Source organism: Anoplophora glabripennis, unplaced genomic scaffold (genome assembly GCF_000390285.2).
Source record: "Anoplophora glabripennis isolate ALB-LARVAE unplaced genomic scaffold, Agla_2.0 scaffold12, whole genome shotgun sequence".
NCBI classification, from domain to species: domain Eukaryota; kingdom Metazoa; phylum Arthropoda; class Insecta; order Coleoptera; family Cerambycidae; genus Anoplophora; species Anoplophora glabripennis.
Window position 1 is genome coordinate 2,664,039 of NW_019416512.1, and position 17,889 is coordinate 2,681,927.

Genomic DNA, 17,889 nt, shown 5'->3' on the forward strand with positions numbered 1-17,889 from the left:
TGATGTACGTACATGGAAAGATAAGGAAAAAATTTGGAAACGTATTGAAGAATAATAAAAAATGTTTGCCGGACTAAAGCAATTTCTCTCTCTTCTGGCATTTGAATATATTGTGGACGAAACGCGAATATGGCTCGATAGGAAACGTTTGCAAAAAAATTTAAAGTCAACATGCAACAACTGTTGACTTGCAAGTTGTAGACAAAGCGAGGTTCCTACAAAGAAAACAATTAAGTAGTTATTACATAAGGTAATTTGGATACTTACCTTTCTGTTGGATGACTGATTGCTTCCTCAAGTTCCTCCAACAACATTTCAACTGTTCTGGGTTTTAATCTAAATCTCACAAAAAAGTCGTGTGAATCATAATTTCAAAATAATTAGGTCTCCGAAGTATTCTAGGCATTACTTTACTTATTAATTTCTCTTTGCTGCTATATGCATTTTTTTCATAATCGCTCAACTTCTACAAACTAAATTCTGAATCCCAACTCGATAAAATTTACGGATTTAGATAAAACTTTATAGGTTAGGTTTCTCAAAACCGGTAGTTAACCCATACTTTAAGTTATAGTTAACAAATTGGGAGGTTAACCAAAAGCTAATGCCAAATCCGATATTGTGAAAAGGAAATTTACTGGTTAACTTGCAGTTTCCAGTCATCTTCAAGTGACCAGATATTATGAAAATGGCCCTAAGTACTTGATTAGTAATATTTCGACACAATTTTTTTCCTAATGTCAGAATTTCTCGATATTACTATGGCGTAGGAACTAAATACAATCTATACATATTTTTACTATAAACGTCAAATTATTGCTTTCCAAATTTATCATAAATTTGGAAAGCTTTACTCCTTTTGTCGCTAATTTTTACAATATTTCGAAGCAGTTGTCGAAATAATATTTGACATAAAAGCTACGCTTTGCAATTACATTTATTTTATACTTAAATAATTATTGTTTATGGTTTGCTTACAAAATAAAAGCCATGCGTCAGCCTATCTTTCGACAGCTATTACTTCGGGTAGAAGATAATTAGCGAGATAATTAGTCCAATGAAGTTATATAAAAAACCATTGCACCAAAAGGATCAGTCAAAGGGTTGATATAGAAATATATCACACTAAGAAAGTGGATAAATCCTCACGACAAGTCACTAAAAAAAACGTCACAGAGTTTACTTTTTGAAAAATTTGAATTAAAAGTCAAATGTGACAATTTTTTTGTTTTGTTTATCTATCTATCAATTCTATTATTACTTGACCTCATCAATCAATAAAAATAAAAATTTAAAGAATATTTGAATCACATCTACCACAATTTAACAAAATAAATGACTCCTTTAGATTTTTTTTACCGCATTTGTTTTCCCAAACTTTTTGTGTTATTTCATTGAATAACATTACCATTTCCTCCCGCCTGTTCACAATTTTTTTATTTTTCAAATTCTCCCTCTCTAAGATAACCCCGATGACCTAGTCTGATAGTACCAGTAGCACGCCACTGGTTAAAGCCACAAGGTTAGTATTACATTCAATAAAAGGTCTAATTAAGTGAATATGCTGTAGTAAATTTCAATCAGTTCCGGCAGCGCATTATGAAGATATGGCAGAAAATATATTTTTTTTTGACTATTGCGAATACGTAGTCCCGCAGGAAAAAGTTTATAGAGCAAACTCTACTTATTTTTTTGTAATGAATATAGTCCTGCAGTTTCTGCATTTAAAGCGAAATCACCCTGTATAAAAAACAAGAAATTCATTTTTAACGTCTGCATTTGTCCCAGTGTGCGACGTTAGGTCGTGATCCGGCAACGTCGGCGTGCGACACGATTCCGTCGGCACCGTGGAGCAGTATGTGGATCAATGTGCTGCCGGCCTCTGGAGTTGTCGGCCAAGACATCGCCATCGAGCGGCCGCCATCTTTATTGACCAGGGGCAGTGCGCGGCCTTGACTTTTCCCCTTCCCGTCCGGGTTTCCATATCCCTCCGCTCCGGCTCTGTTATGTAAATATTTGGATTATGTAAATCCGTCTTCGGGCCCAGTTGGTGCGATTCGACTCGACGATCGCCAAATGTTTAGATAAATTACCAAATGTGGACGCGGTTTCATTTCTTGTTAGTCTCCTTCCGGATTATTCCGATTATTCCCCACTTGAGATAAGTCAGTATGACATATCGTTAAAATCGTATTATTTCCTCATTACAAAATGTGGTGCAAGCACGTACTTACAGAGATATTATTTTTTTTTAAATCCACCCAGCCCCATGTACATTTTGAGAACCTCTGTCCAAATGTAAGGTAATCATTTTTACATGCACACTAACGATTTGCGAGTTTGACATGTTATGTATCAAGAAAATGATTTAGAATCTTAGTCTCTTAGTTCTACAGGGTGTTTCAGAAAGACCTCCCGTAAAATCAGGGGGTGATAGTATGACAAAAAATAAGAATTTTTTGTCTTATGAACGACATGTCTATCTCCTCTTGTTTTCGAGATACAGAACGACAAAATAAAATTTTTTAAATAGTATTTTTACAAAAATTTCCAAACGGTGCGAAATATTTTTATGAAATTTGGTATTCCGGGGTTTTCAAGAACGCCAAATACGTTGATCTAATTATTTTTTATATATTTTATAGAGGGCGCTAGTTGCGTTACATTCCTATTACATTTTGGGTTCTAATTTTTTTTAAGGTTAGGTTTTTACCATTCGGGCTCCAATTTCTAATGTACAATTTTATTTTCTAAAATTTTCGTAAAAATTCTATTTAAAAAATTTTATTTTGTCGCTCTGTATCTCGAAAACAAGAGGAGATAGACATATAGTTCATAAGACAAAAAATTCTTATTTTTTGTCGTACTATCACCCCCTGAATTTACGGGAGGTCTTTCTGAAACACCCTGTATATTGCGGATTAAAGCTAACCCAAATGTACTGTGAACAATACTTTAAAAAATGGTAACTAATTTTAAAAGTGACTTAAAATTGAATTATGCAGTACTCTTAGTCTTCATTTTGACTTAATAACAAAGAAAACACTAAATGTCTGAAAAATTAACTTAAGTTAAAAATTTAGTTAAATGCCAAAGTTTAACATTGCACCATTTTAAATGTAATTCTCTTAATTACTCAAAAAATAGTTTAACTACTACTTAAACAGTTAGTTGCTACAAAATATGTTTAGTTAGGAACATGCCAACAGAAAGTTGTCATAACCTTTCCATGCACATGTAGACAACTCATAAATATACTACAAGTACCATAATTTAAAACAGAAAACTAGTATCAAATTCAAGTAAAGAATGTTAAATTTTAATGAGAAATACGTATTTTGACCCGGAGTCTTCGGGTTTTCATGGTACATCTTCGGGCTTCGGGTTAACATGTCATTTCTCCGGGTTTCCTGGAAAATCATGGATTTCTTCTCACATTTCCTAATTCCGTCGTTTTTTTTTAGACATCAATTATTATCTGCTCTAGGTGTGTCACGAAGGAAAGAAGTAAATATTTCCTGAGTACGTCCTTTTTTTTAGAGATCGATTTATTTGAAAACAATTTGATTCCCAGATTTTCTGAGACCTTTTGTAGAAAAATTTTCGGGGCAAAAATGTAAGCTGTATATTAGTTTCCATTTGCCAAAAAGGAAGCACTTTGGTTTTCACTTATTGGAAAATACTTTTATTTGAATATCAAGTAAGAGCAGCCATTAGCTGTATCTTATACGATTTTGTAATTCTTTGTGCACAAAGTTACCCCTATGTATATCTTTTTGATTTTAATTGTCGAACTGCTTGTCCTCTTATACTCGGCTGGATATTGTCCTGGAATCCTCGTCTTCCTGCAGTTAATGGATAGCTGGAACTTGTTGCTTACTTTATGCGTCTGGAATCTCGTTCCTGGAATCCTCGATTTCTTGATATTGCTGGATAGCCGGAACCTGCTGCTTACTTTATTCGTCTGGAATATTGTCCTAATACTCGCTTTCTTGAGACTTCTGGATATCCGAAACCTGATGCTTACTTTATGCGTCTGGAATCTTGTCTTTTATGCGTCTGGAATCTCGTCCTGGAATCTTATTGGAGTCCTTTTTAAGAGACTGGCCTTTTGAATCCTTTTTCGGCTCAACTTTAGATTTTCTTTATACTGGTTGACTAACTGTACTTATCTTACTATTTTCCACTATAATTATTTCTATTTATATGGGTTTTTCCCACTTTACTTCTTTTCAATACCTCTCTCTGACAAATTCTTTCGTAACTAATCAATAATCTTCTAAATTTTTTTTTCCTACACTTGATATTTTCTTCCTTGTTGGGGCCTTTCCACATATATGCCTGTTCTTTTAAATGCCGTTTTCTTTTTCCACTTCACTTCACTTCACTTTATAATTTACAATTTTACAATCACATTCCAGTTTATTTCCAAAAATTTTTAACTTATATTTCAAAATATATTTGTATTTGAATTTCATATTAATATAAATATTATACTTTAGACATTAATATTTCTTGATACTTATTTTTCTTACTCATAATACTACTATTAAATAAAACTATGATATTTTATTTATTTAATTTGATTTCATCTCACTATATTATTTTAGCAATGCGAAATCAATAAAGGCAATAAATAACAATAAAGCGAGCGGTTCTCAACAAGTTTTTATGAAAAAAAGTCAGGCATATTTATTTTNATTATACTTTAGACATTAATATTTCTTGATACTTATTTTTCTTACTCATAATACTGCTATTAAATAAAACTATGATATTTTAGCTTTCATTTGATATATGTCACTTGCTATTACTAATTAATTTTGATTACGTTTTTCCAATAATAACTTTGGCATGTACCCTATTTAACCAAAATGATGTTTTTTTATACTTAAGTCTTTGAAATTTATTCTGCTCTAGTAATACGACTCTCCGATAATAATTCACAATTACCTATTTAATACTAACAATTTTTTTTTACTCAAATATTTTTTGTAAGTATTACAACAATTATTTCAATCTTTTCTCTTCAACGTGTCTTACTCAAGTAAAGTTTTAATTTAACTTATAAATTGCTATCAATAATTTGATTTCATCTCACTATATTATTTTAGCAATGCGAAATCAATAAAGGCAATAAATGGCAATAAAGAGCGGTTCTCAACATGTTTTTATAAAAAAAGTCAGGCATATTTATTTTAAATCATACTTTTTATTCCTGATTTTCTCGCAAAAATCTATCAGTACTGTACCACTATTTAGGGTACACCCTGTACATGCATGAACTTGGTACGACGTTACAAAATGTGCCGTGAATCATGGTGCCAGTAGGTTATTTTGTTGCAAACACGTTAATAATATCCCTATTAAAGTTACCTTGGAAAGTTTGCCAAGTAAATATTTACCGAAAGATTTGAGGTCAAAACTTCCCGAAAATCGACGCTCGATTAATGGCCGCGCGATCGGGGCCATAAATTAGATTTGTCCGTGCGCCGTTGTGTCGTAATGCAATAAAAGTCACGCGAATGCCTGCCTCATTGTGATCCGGAGAGGAATCTCGTTGTCGGTTGTCCTTGAACGTTCCGCACCGTAGCACAGTACCCACGTACCTACTCCGCAATAATATCTCGGATCTCTAGCCTCTTCCATATACAGCGTACAAGAAACGACAGTAAGGATTTCAAGAGTGTTGCCACTCTTCGTACCTTACAACTCAGCAGGATTACACAGTCAAAGAAACATGTGCAAGATTGTGCTCAATCTGTTGACAATGACAATAAATTCATGAAGAAATGGTAAGAATTGAATTGGCTTTAAATTTTTAGTACATTCTGGTCACAACTGGTAAAATCGTTAAATCGTAATTCTCTTGGATTCCTTTATGAACTAAATTCCAGTTACCTAACTTTTTTTTCACTGTAATCAGATTTTCTTGGAATTCTTTATGAAGTGTTTTTTTTTTCAAAAAACGTATATTCTGTTATAAGCTCTCCCATGTTTTTACTCTTTTTTACCTTAAAGACAAGACTCCTGTGGTATTGTGGGAAACAACTCTATGGGTCGCATTTTCCAACTGATATTGAATTACACCACGCTATATAATACATAATTATCCAAAATAAATAGGTACTAAAAAATGATATGTACATATATAATTAATACAAAACACGCACCTAACATATTGAAATTCTTGAATAAATGCACTCATTCAAACAAACATCCTATATTTTTGCTGTCACTTTTGACAGATTAATCAAGTAGAAAATAGCTGCTACAAAGACATATTTTTGTTTCCACATTTTACTTGCGATGTTTTTAATTGTCTAGAAAGACAAACAATCAGATCTTACACAAGTAAACTGATGTGCATTTGAAAAAGTCTAATGTTCGTTGAGGAGCAGTGTAAATTCGCAAAAAGCAAAACAAATAGAAAATTTGCACATATGTATACAAGAATATTTTAGTCATTAAAAAAAACTTTTATATCTTCAAATGATTATTTTCAAAATCCAGTTATCCACAGAGAATTTTGAAACAGTTATTTAAAAAATGATCCCTAATTATGTAAAACCGAATGTTTCACATTGACGGTTTATTTAGGATAGAGTAAAAATGACCTTCATTTATTTTATCTTTGGTTTAATTTTACGTTACTTCAAAGGTGTTAAACTACTTACAAATTAATTCTACAAATTTACCTAAAATTATGCTAGAGAAATAACTTCATAGAGCTCGTTAATAATTACATTACTCCTTGTTTTTTTGGAATCAGTAATTGTCTTGGAGTTTATTTTCTTCTTCAAATAATTTAATAGTTCTATTTTTTCATGGTATAAAAACCGTATTTTCTTATGTACACATATAATTTTTTGAACAAGAAAAAATCCAGAAAGGTACCTACATTACAAAAATTTTAATAAGTATATTAAATTCTTCTTGGTAGATATAAAAAGATTTATATGCTCCCAAAGTTGAGATCTTCTGGTAATTTTTTTTATTTACCTTTATTTATATCCAGGTGTTGTTTTTTGTTCATTGATAATTGTATATATTTTTAACATTAATTGTTTGTATTTTTCTACCAATATTTCATGATTTATGTGTAATTTTTCCCGTTATTTAAATTAAATAAATAAATAAATAAATAAACTATTTGACTGGGATTGGCAAGCATTGAAATGAGCTTTAACGTTGCTATTGGCTTTTTCAAATACATCGTATTTCTAAAAATATGGGGAATAAATAGGAACAAGGACGCAGCCTCAATTTCAATGAAGCATCGCATATTTTTTTCTTATATCTGTGGCAAATACAGAATCGGATCAAAAAATAGATCAGCGGCGTGATTCTAACTATAGTAGCCGGGTCCACACGATGACAATCTGACACGGCAGATATTTGGAACTTTATGTTGTCATTGGACACAAATTCTAGAATGTTTCTCTCATCATGACGGATTAGTCAATCTCATTTAATCTATTCTTATAACTTGGAAAATCCGCCTAAAAACCAGCTATTTGATCTATTATCGCCACGGTAGCGCAGTCGGTCGAGAGTGCGGTGGCAAGCATTTCGGCACTGGCAATGTCGATGGATAATGGGTGTTTGTCCGCGTTTTTTCAAGTGTAGCCCCCTTCCGCACAGCCTTTGGCTTTGGATTTGGGGGTTGTCCCATTTCTGTGGTGTGTTTTATGTTTTTTTTTATTATTATTTTTCTAACAACTTATTCTTGGAATTCCTACGTTCTTTGGAATGCATTTCGCGCGTTATTTGAAATATCGATTTTTCTCTTTATACCAGATGCTCAACACATGGCCCCGACAGTCTCCGAAGGACGGCCTTGTTGCGACGCTAAACCTACTTGAAATCCCTTAACTTTTCGATAAATTAGTGTTGACTGAAATATTTGACTTTTTGGTCCATCCGTTACGAGAACTAATAAATAAATTACCACGCGTCCCGGCTTTTGTTAAACGTACATACCATCTTAGAATCAGAGATTTCCAGACTTATCTTCGTATGAATGTTTCTCTTTATTCTCAAATGGAATATGAAGAGCATGCGACTTAGTTTTTAAGCACCACCCTGTACAATGTAAATTACAAAAATTACACTACAGCGACCGAATAAAAATAATACATAGTTCGTAAAATTCTGCTTGTTAAATATTGAAATTGAACACACTGTATTAAAGGAGATTCTGTTTCTCTTAAACGAAGCGTACCTAGTCTAGTGAAATAATTTCTAAATTTACATACTTAATAAACATAAATTGTTTGCTCTACTTATCTCACGCAAAGTGAAAATCTGGGTGTAGCAAACGAAACGCGTAGTGTTACAAACCAAAGCGTGCTATAAAATAAAGAATTATCACCGAAAATAAATATAAAATTATTGTCTTTATAATCTGTACCAGAAGTTAAGAGATTTTTTTTGAGCAATTTTAAATTAAAATTAAAATAAATCTTAGCGTGATTTAACAATACCTACAATGAACAATTGAAGTGTTGATTTGTTCTGTTTAGTTAACAAGTGTAATTTTGGAAATAATAAACTGTACATATAACTCATTTCACATTTATAACAAAATAATTTTAAAAAATGAAGTATAATCATAAAAACTTAAAAGTAAAAGTAACTTATAAAAGTAACGTAAAACTTGTAATTTTACACTTTTCCTGCAATGTATTGAAAATTGTTTAAATGAAAACAAGCAATATTTCCAGTAATGTAGATCCAATTCCACTTTTTTAATTTCCTGGGCAATTTTGATAAATTAGTTCTAAAAAAAATAGTATTTACTTACTGATCATTATTATATTTATTTACAAGGATAATTTACTAAAACCTTATTTTGTCACATAAGATACAACAGAAAGTAGTACTAATACTTATGTTTTTTTTCTGGAAATTATCTTTATAAAACTGCATATAAAAATTCGCGCGAAAAATGTGACAACGGACGTTACTGTCATAATTGAGATCACAACACACTGTATTTAAAACTAAAATTGTGTTTCTTATAATTAGATAGTTTCTACAGGGTGATGATGTTATTAATTTTAACCACGTATTCGGATGACCTAAAAAAGATAGAAAATCAAAAAAAAAAAATTACTTGACCTTTTAAAAAATTTGCAAATTACCCCTTAACTCCCGTTAACTTTGAACTCTACTTCGCAACAGGGAACGTGCCGGCCGGCAGACTACAGTGCCTTTCAACATTGAAGAGAAACAGCTGATTTCCTCAGTCGTCTCGAATTTTTCAATTGGTTTCAAAATCAAAATGCAGCCGAACTTATTATTGATAAAGTGCTATGAACGGATGTGTTTTCTTTTATCCTGGAACTTTAAATAGCTACTACTCTTTGAAAAGCAATAAGTCACTACGTACTACAAATTGAATAATTAACTAAGATAATACTAAAAACTCATATTCAGTTATAAAATATAGTGAAAACGTTAAGTTTTGTCGTTCACTACAGATTAAAAACACAGTAAAAGCTAGGTTAGTGACCGAATTCTGTGGATCAAGATTCACTCTCGATAGACCTTTGTAGGTATTCTAATAATTTTTCCCCATCTTCCCTTAAAATTAATGACATTATGACTGAATCACCATGTATGTTTCAAAGCAGTTTTGAGAAAATTACGTATTTCTCCTGTAGAAATATCACGTGAAAGCATTTGGTACCCGCATTTTTAACTGCCCCGTTGATGTAAAAGAATATTCACGTAATAAAAACATATTATTTCTTTACTGAAATACTGAATTAATTTTTGTATTTACTTTGTACAAAACTACGTTGATTAGGTATGTTCTGGTTGTTTCAAATCTAGAACAATAATGTACCTTTTACCTTTTTCTATGTTTCCGTACCTTTTCTAAATAAATTAATTAATGATTTCTTTAAAAATCTTTAAAATTACAAAATGTCCTTCTGAATATTCTGTTTCACTACTACATTTGCATATTAACATCAAATATAATAAAAACAGATACAAGAATAATAGTTATACACAAACGCGTAATGTATGTAATGTACAGTTACACCCATTTCATAGTAATAATTAAAAAATGTAGTTATCTTGGAAACAGCATAGTTAATTATCCTTTTTCTGTTGCAGGACGCGAAGATCTGTCTCCCCCCAGCAGTCTGAACGGATACAGCGCGGACAGTTGCGATGCGAAGAAGAAAAAGGGGCCCACACCTCGGCAACAGGAAGAGCTGTGTCTGGTGTGCGGCGACAGGGCATCTGGGTACCACTACAACGCTCTGACTTGCGAAGGATGTAAAGGTAATTATGGACCTCGATAGTTATTACTCTCGAACCGTTAAACTATCCCGGTGATGAGTTGCTACCCGCAACCGCAGACGCTACTTGTACGGAAGCGAGCTAGATAGGTACTTCTTTATACGTGTTTGGGAGACGTGAAGGATAAGTTGTAGAAACTTTTCAAGAACATGATGAGAATAATAATAATTGATGAGAAAGTTAGTGTTTGAAACTTCACTGCGAGATTATCAGATCGTATGCTTTTATCGTAGGCTCATTTACCAGCTTCTTTTCATATTCAGAAATTATACCTACATCATTGTTAGTTGGATGTGCAAAAAAATCTGAATTTGTTTTCACAATTTCTCCCTCAAAATAATGAAAACGCAACGCGGGAAAACGCACGGAAGCCACGGTGTGACGTCATACCACTCGTTACATACTTTACTGGGTCCATACGATATTTGTTGAGATTGAATTGCAAGAAGACCCTGCGTCACTTTTTTGGAATTGACCGCATTCAACGCGAGAGGTAGACAATTTGTTTTAATTTTAACTATAATTAATTGTAGACCCTGGTGTAAGAAGGGAATGAGCGCCAATATGTAAATTGTTTAGGAGAAGTAAGGGAAATAAGTACAACATTTGCATACCTATAACATTAAATGAAATATTCCCATAAATAATGATATGTCCAAAAAATCATTCATGATCCATTTTTTATGATGCAAGAATGGGATATGTAAATGTTTTGTTTATTTTTTTAGTTTTAAATTTACCCCAGAATAAGGAAGAATAGGTGAATAAGAATGATAAGGAATGAATAACATTCAAAACGTTTTTCCATGCACGAAAAAACCAATGCAAGATGGGGTGCCAGAACGACATAAGTGACTTGTTCCGTTCTTGCACTAGTTTATAACTCGAGATAAATGATTTAATCCTGTAGTTTAGTTTCTATTAAGTCCACAGATTTCATTTTTGCACCAGACGAAAAGAGTAATTTTTAAACTTATACAGGGTGTATAGGTATTACTGGCATCCTTGCAAGGGCTGATTGTAAAGTTAAAATAAATTAGATTTACTCAAATATATCTAGATATATCAGATACAAGGTGTCAAAGATTTTGAAATTTTTATATTTTTTATATACTTGGAAACACTTCCTTCATAGTCTATTCAGTATGTTTAAATATTCCCATTATCACCAGTGGCGTAGAAATTCTGTGGCATTCTTCTTTTACTTAGAATAAAAATAGTATTGCCATTGTCTTAATTATAAAAAAAAACGTCATATACTTTAAGTTTTGATTATTTTGAACAATAATTATTCTTTGAAATTTTGAAAGTACTAATAAATACGAACAAAAACTAAAATTATACCACAAATAGACATTAGTTAGTAGCGCATTGGGTCATCGGATTGAGCCAGTCGAGTGGTGTGACGTCACACATGCTAGATAATTTTAAATATATCATGAACTAAAAATTAGTTGTTGCTGTAAATATTAAAGCTACCGACCCTTTTTTGCCATATATTTAGGGGAGAGGGTTACATGCTTACTTTTCGGAAAGCAGAATGAAACAATTCCGAAATTTCTTATTTTCAATAAGAAAAAAATAATCGTGATTGAAAAGGGTTGTGCTTAAAGGTAATATGTGAAATACAGTTTCTGAAAAAGATATAAAATTTTCAAACAGTGTAAATCTTAACTGTGTACCTACATATATTGTAATAAAGTAATATAATTCGCGATGTAAATGAGGTTAGCGAGTCATTTTTTATAATTATAAATATTTACAGAGGTATTAATTTTATAAGAATCCGCCCATTTACATATACACAAGAGTCATCACGCAAAAATGTTAACTTTCTTACCTTTGAAGTTTTCGAAAAAGCAAGATTTGCTTTAATGACAAATTTTTAATCAGGAGAACAATCGAGCATCAGGTTCCAGAGATATTGCGTCCCATAATGTAAAAGAAGTTACTGAATAATTAAACTGGCAATGGTTAGGAGAATATGGGACTATTCGATGGCCAACAAACAGTCCTGATCTGACACCGCCGGATACATTTTTACGGGGATATTTAAAAGACAACGCCTATATGAATCGACCTGCGACTATTTTAGACATTTAACATATAATTTAGAACGCAGTTGATGACATTAATCAATATCCCGAATTAGCTAGCTAGAAGTTGTTTAATAATTTGAAAAAAAAACAAAGACAATCTCGTTTAGACGGTGAAAAACGAGGAAGCCTATTTATACAATTTTTATTAAATGTAACTATAATTATTATAAGTATTAGTAATTAATATATAAAGAAGTGATAAATTGCTTTCAACATGAACGGAACAGATTTAATTATTTAATTGTTAATATCCTGCAAACGACAAAAGATAATGGCGTACAGGTTTATATTGATAAAATTTGAAAAAACTAAGGGAGCCAAAAATACAATAATACAAAGGGTGTTCCTTGGGAAAAAACACGAGTGTCAATATATGGAATGTGATGCTAAATTGTTTTTCTGATTAAAAAATTGAAGTCCAGTTCTGTTAAAAACCGTGTATTCCCGACAAACTCTAGAAATTTGTATTTGTAGTGTAAACCAGTCTTGAAAGTGCCTAATTTTTGTTAATAAAAAGTGTTTAACTAAATTTTTATTTGATGAAGTTGTAAATAAACAAAAATTGTTTATGTTTTATGTCATTTTCGAATTTTACAACAATCTATAGTAGGATCGTATTCGATGCATAGTAGAGCAAAAAATTGTCGGTCTTTTATCAAAAGAAAATCGTGTCATCATTTTTAGGAGGCGTAAGATGAACCGTTTCACATTTAAAATGAAATTGAATGTAAAATCTGAAATACCGCCGCATACGCACTGTGTTCTGGTACTAGCTGTAGTCGGCCAGGTGCATCGAGTGTACGAAGTGGTCGGTTATACGTCAAATACTAACCTGGCGAGCTTGATCGTAGAGCAGGGAACAATAAACAGTGGCGCGTACAGAGGTGAAATGTAGTACATATGTGGAATTTAAATAACGAATTGGATTTATAATAAATTACATTTAAAACAAATAGTTTATGAGAATAAAGGGATTTTTGTAGGAACAGGGTTCCAGACGTGAACTGATCTCTTCATCGCACCCCATTACGATTTTTTTTTTTATAAGGAGAACGAAGTTTCAAAGCAAAAACCTTGTATAACAGATATACTATAAATATTTACAGAATGAAAACAAAATATAAATCCTATGATATGATTCTATCAAATGAAAACACTAACAACAATTCTCTACCAATATCAACAAAATAAGTTATTTTTCTATCAAACAAGAAATGTTAACAAATTATAAACAAAATATAAATTCTATGATTTATGTACTGTACGCCAAACTGCATTTTTCTCAACTTCATTTAATATTAATTTCTTCTTTCCACCCCCTTTTTTAGGTTTCTTAACGTCTCCATTTTTCTTCTCTCTTAAAATTTTGAAAACAGATAATTCGCTTACTCCAGTATATCTAGAACTCATTTCCACCAAACCAGTCTTCAGTTTCATGGGATGATCCTTTTCTAAAGGGTTATAGACATTTAATATTATCGTTTTTTCTCTGTAACTTAATACATATTTTTTTGTACCCACAGCAGTACATCCGGCTCGCGAACATCCAGACACCGCCTCCATTTCTCCATATAACGACAACAGAGCAATAATAATACAAAAAACTTCACTTCACTAGCACAGAAAATATAATAGCATTCACGATTCACAAACAACTGCCCGAAACACACTCACAGCACACAAATAAAACACTAAAAACACTTTTGTTTGAACGAAATATAATTGCACATATAACAATTATAGCCTCACAAATATCGCGAGCGAGAAACACGCAGCACCAATACAACCGAAACGAAACTGACCACGCCGGGTCGGCACGCGCACCGCGGCAACAACCACAAGACACAAGTCATGTGAGGGAGGATGAAAGAAGTAATAAATGTATTGTTGCCCTGCCGCCCAATGTGCGAAGGAGATGCCTTTGTTCTTCATTTTGTTTTTCATAAATATATACTATTAATTCATAATGCATAAAGAAATTATTCAATTTCCAAAACCCCGTATAAAATGTGTTGCACTGATTCCCTTGACAGGCAATGATTTATTACTTTGCATCGAATATGATCCTACTATAGTCTGAAGCTTGGATAGTTAGCCGATTTAGGGTTCTTTGTATAATCTAACTAGGGTAAATTATTATTATTATTATTATTATTATTATTATTATTATTATTATTATAGTATAGCTGTCAACATTGGGTTGAGGTGTTTGTCGATTTGTTATTTTTACGGACGGTGTTTTTCTTTTAAATGTAGTCTATTTAATTAATACTTTTAGTAAATTAACTATACAAAATACTATATTTACTTTTAATTTGATTTTTTCTATATACATTTTGTACAAAGTCGTAGAATTCTTAGGAACTGCTTTTTCTTTAATTTTTTAGATAAAGTTTGTCGCAACGTCATTTATACCCTGTATACCCTGCTCATTTACAATTTAATTTTTTTTTGTGAATTCGCATTTTGGCGATGACATATGACATGAAACATGCTTCGACTCTACCAGTCTCATACATATTAAACTAAGTAATTGTATAAATCCTTAGACTGAAAAAAAGTCTACACCAATTAACGTTCACCGTAGTTATTAATCCGGGCTTTCAGCTATCGTGCAAAAAACCAACAAAAACCCGCTGAACGAGATCTGAGTTTGTAAACGCTAGTGTCGAAACCACTATAAGAAGACTACGTATTTGTCTCGTTACGTCACTTAACACAACCTACTCACCATACCATATGCCTGCCTACTAGTTTTTGATTTATCATCTCCATCTATGAATTTTATTAGCTGTTCTACATAGAATTTCGTGTTTTATTGCTTCAATAAGGGAAAAAAATTGTTTATTTATCGCAAGTCTTCATGTGATCTCAACGTATTCCTTAAATAATTAAGATTTATTTGAACTGTGGACATTTTTAACATTTAAAGTCGTGTAGTAATAATATTTCAAAAAAATGTGCGAGCAGGACATTTTAATGAAGAATTTACTTCTTTAAACACATGCAAATTTTTAAAATAGGTCTTCTGAGTAATTTTGAATTCACTTTTTAAACTTCATAGAACTTTATAATAAAAAAAAATTAATCAAATCAAAACAGTATATCCGCGTATGCCGACTTGCCTACCCTTCTATGTACAATGTTTATGCACGCTATTTCGTCAGTTTCATCACTTCCAATATCGCTATTTGCAGGTTTCTTCAGGAGAAGTATTACAAAAAATGCCGTCTACCAATGCAAATATGGAAACAATTGCGAGATAGACATGTACATGAGGCGGAAATGCCAGGAGTGCCGTTTGAAGAAGTGTTTGAGTGTCGGAATGAGGCCGGAGTGTGTGGTTCCAGAGGTACAGTGTGCTGTGAAACGGAAAGAGAAGAAAGCCCAGAAGGAGAAGGACAAGCCCAACAGTACCACGAACGGATCTCCGGAAATGATCAAATTAGAACCAGAGGTAACTATTGTTAATAATTTATAAAATCCTCATACGAAATCGACTCATGATTTAGTTACATTACATATTTACAAAACAATAGATATAAAACAATACCCTGTGGAATATCCATTGTTATGACTTAGTGTTTTGTACAGGGATATTCACATTTTATCTTCCTTATTTTTTAGCATTTTTATCTAGAAAAAATGGTAAAGACCGGTTTCGGAATTTTTTTTGTGATTTGAAAGAAATGCATAAAAAACAATTGAAGGTTACATAAATATGCACTCACTTCATGGACTTCTAGACTAAATATATATTATACAGTCAAAAAGTAGATAAACCAGAATATTGTGCAGTGTCAACGTATATCTATATATGACATTATAAGTTATAATAAAAAAAAGATAAATTTAAAAAACGATAAAAATACAGTGTGTACTTTTGGTTTGTATCTGTAGTATAACAACCCTAGGTTTGATAAAAAAAAATAATATAAACATAGTTGTGGCAAAAAATATGTGATCGTCATAAGAAATACCTACGTTGTGTGTATCTATTTTTTTATTGACCGGAAGGCGCTGGCTACTAACTTTTTTTGAAGTAATGTATGGTTTAATTTTATAAAACAAGGACAAAGTAAATACACCTAACTTTATTATTTACATACAACAGTCTTCAAATTAAACATGTGACAAATAGAAAGAACAACAAAAACATTAACAGTCATTTAACATAGAATGAGAGTGCCAGGCTCACCTAGAGCTCCTGCGGGGAAAGAGCATGGCAGAGAAACCCACGATCGTTGCTCTTACCACCCAAATATAAATGCAAAACAACCGCTAACCAAAGGCATAAATTAAGATCCTTTGCTAATGATAAATAAGACCTGTCTCATTTAATGCGTCACTAAATGTCATCGGTTACCTCATATTAGTCATACACACTTCCAAGTAAAACTGAAGAGGTTTGGTGTTAATTAGCCGGCAGAGCCGGAAGGTACTGGAGTCCCATACGGGAGGCAATCCAGCTATAGTTGAGATTTCGAAAGATCCTTCATAACACTGGAGTCCCATACGGGAGGCAATCGAGCTTAATCCAGATTCGTTCCGCACGGGCGAAAATGTTAGTAAACTCAACAAGGCTCGTATAGACGTATGACATAAAGTGAGCACAAGAAATCAAAGAACAACGTGGTCATGATAAAACAACTTAGATGTGAAACAAAGTAGTTGCTATTGCAATATCTGGGCAGTCACGACAATATATATTTTAACTTGAAATAAATAATGAGCAATCGTTAATAATAATTATAACAATTTTACCTTAGAAAAATATATGCCCTTGAGCATAAAGCAATGGAAGCTAAACATACAAAGAATTATTATCATGAAACATCTATATTTTACGAACAACGTAATCATGACAAAAACAAGTTAGATGTGAAACAAAAGAGTCATTATTGTAATGTCTGGGCGCCCACACAATATATATATTTTAACTTGAAATAAATAATGAGTAATCGTTAATACTAATTATAACAATTTTACCTTAGGACAATATATGCCCTTGAGCATAAAGCAATGGAAGCTAAACATACAAAGAATTATTATCATGAAACATCTATAACCATCACAATCATAAGATTACATTGAACAATTAACAACAAAGTACTTAACGGATATTACCTGCTAATTAATACCGGTTAAACACTTATTTTTACACTACTTTGTCACACTGCCCGCCGATTGTCTTGCTACCTATCTGCACACTGTTCTCACTTCAACTCCCTATCTTCAACTATTTCGGCTTCCTTCCAGTATTCCCCTCCTATACGTTAGTTTTTGCGCTTTCTTTTACCAACTGTTAATATTACTTTTTCATTATTATACAACACTCATGTAGCAGGTAACGTGGAAGTTGATAAGATAAGTACGGTTTTGCACATATCTCTGAATGCCAACATCCAGTTTTTTTTGCATTTTTTTTGAGTTTTGAAAGAAGTAAATTTCCGGAAACATTGGTCTTCCCAAT

General features: G+C 32.2%; 1 protein-coding gene across 4 annotated transcripts in view; it reads left to right on the forward strand.

Moving 5' to 3' along the window:
• The window catches only part of LOC108903233 (ecdysone receptor), a 521,233-nt gene that overhangs the window by 498,104 nt on the left and 5,240 nt on the right, over positions 1-17,889 (forward strand). For all 4 annotated transcript variants that reach the window (XM_018705334.2, XM_018705342.2, XM_018705350.2 and 1 more), the window contains 2 exons: positions 10,129-10,299; positions 15,614-15,873. In XM_018705334.2, coding sequence (XP_018560850.1) covers positions 10,129-10,299; positions 15,614-15,873 — 431 coding nt within the window. The remainder of the gene's footprint in view (positions 1-10,128; positions 10,300-15,613; positions 15,874-17,889) is intronic.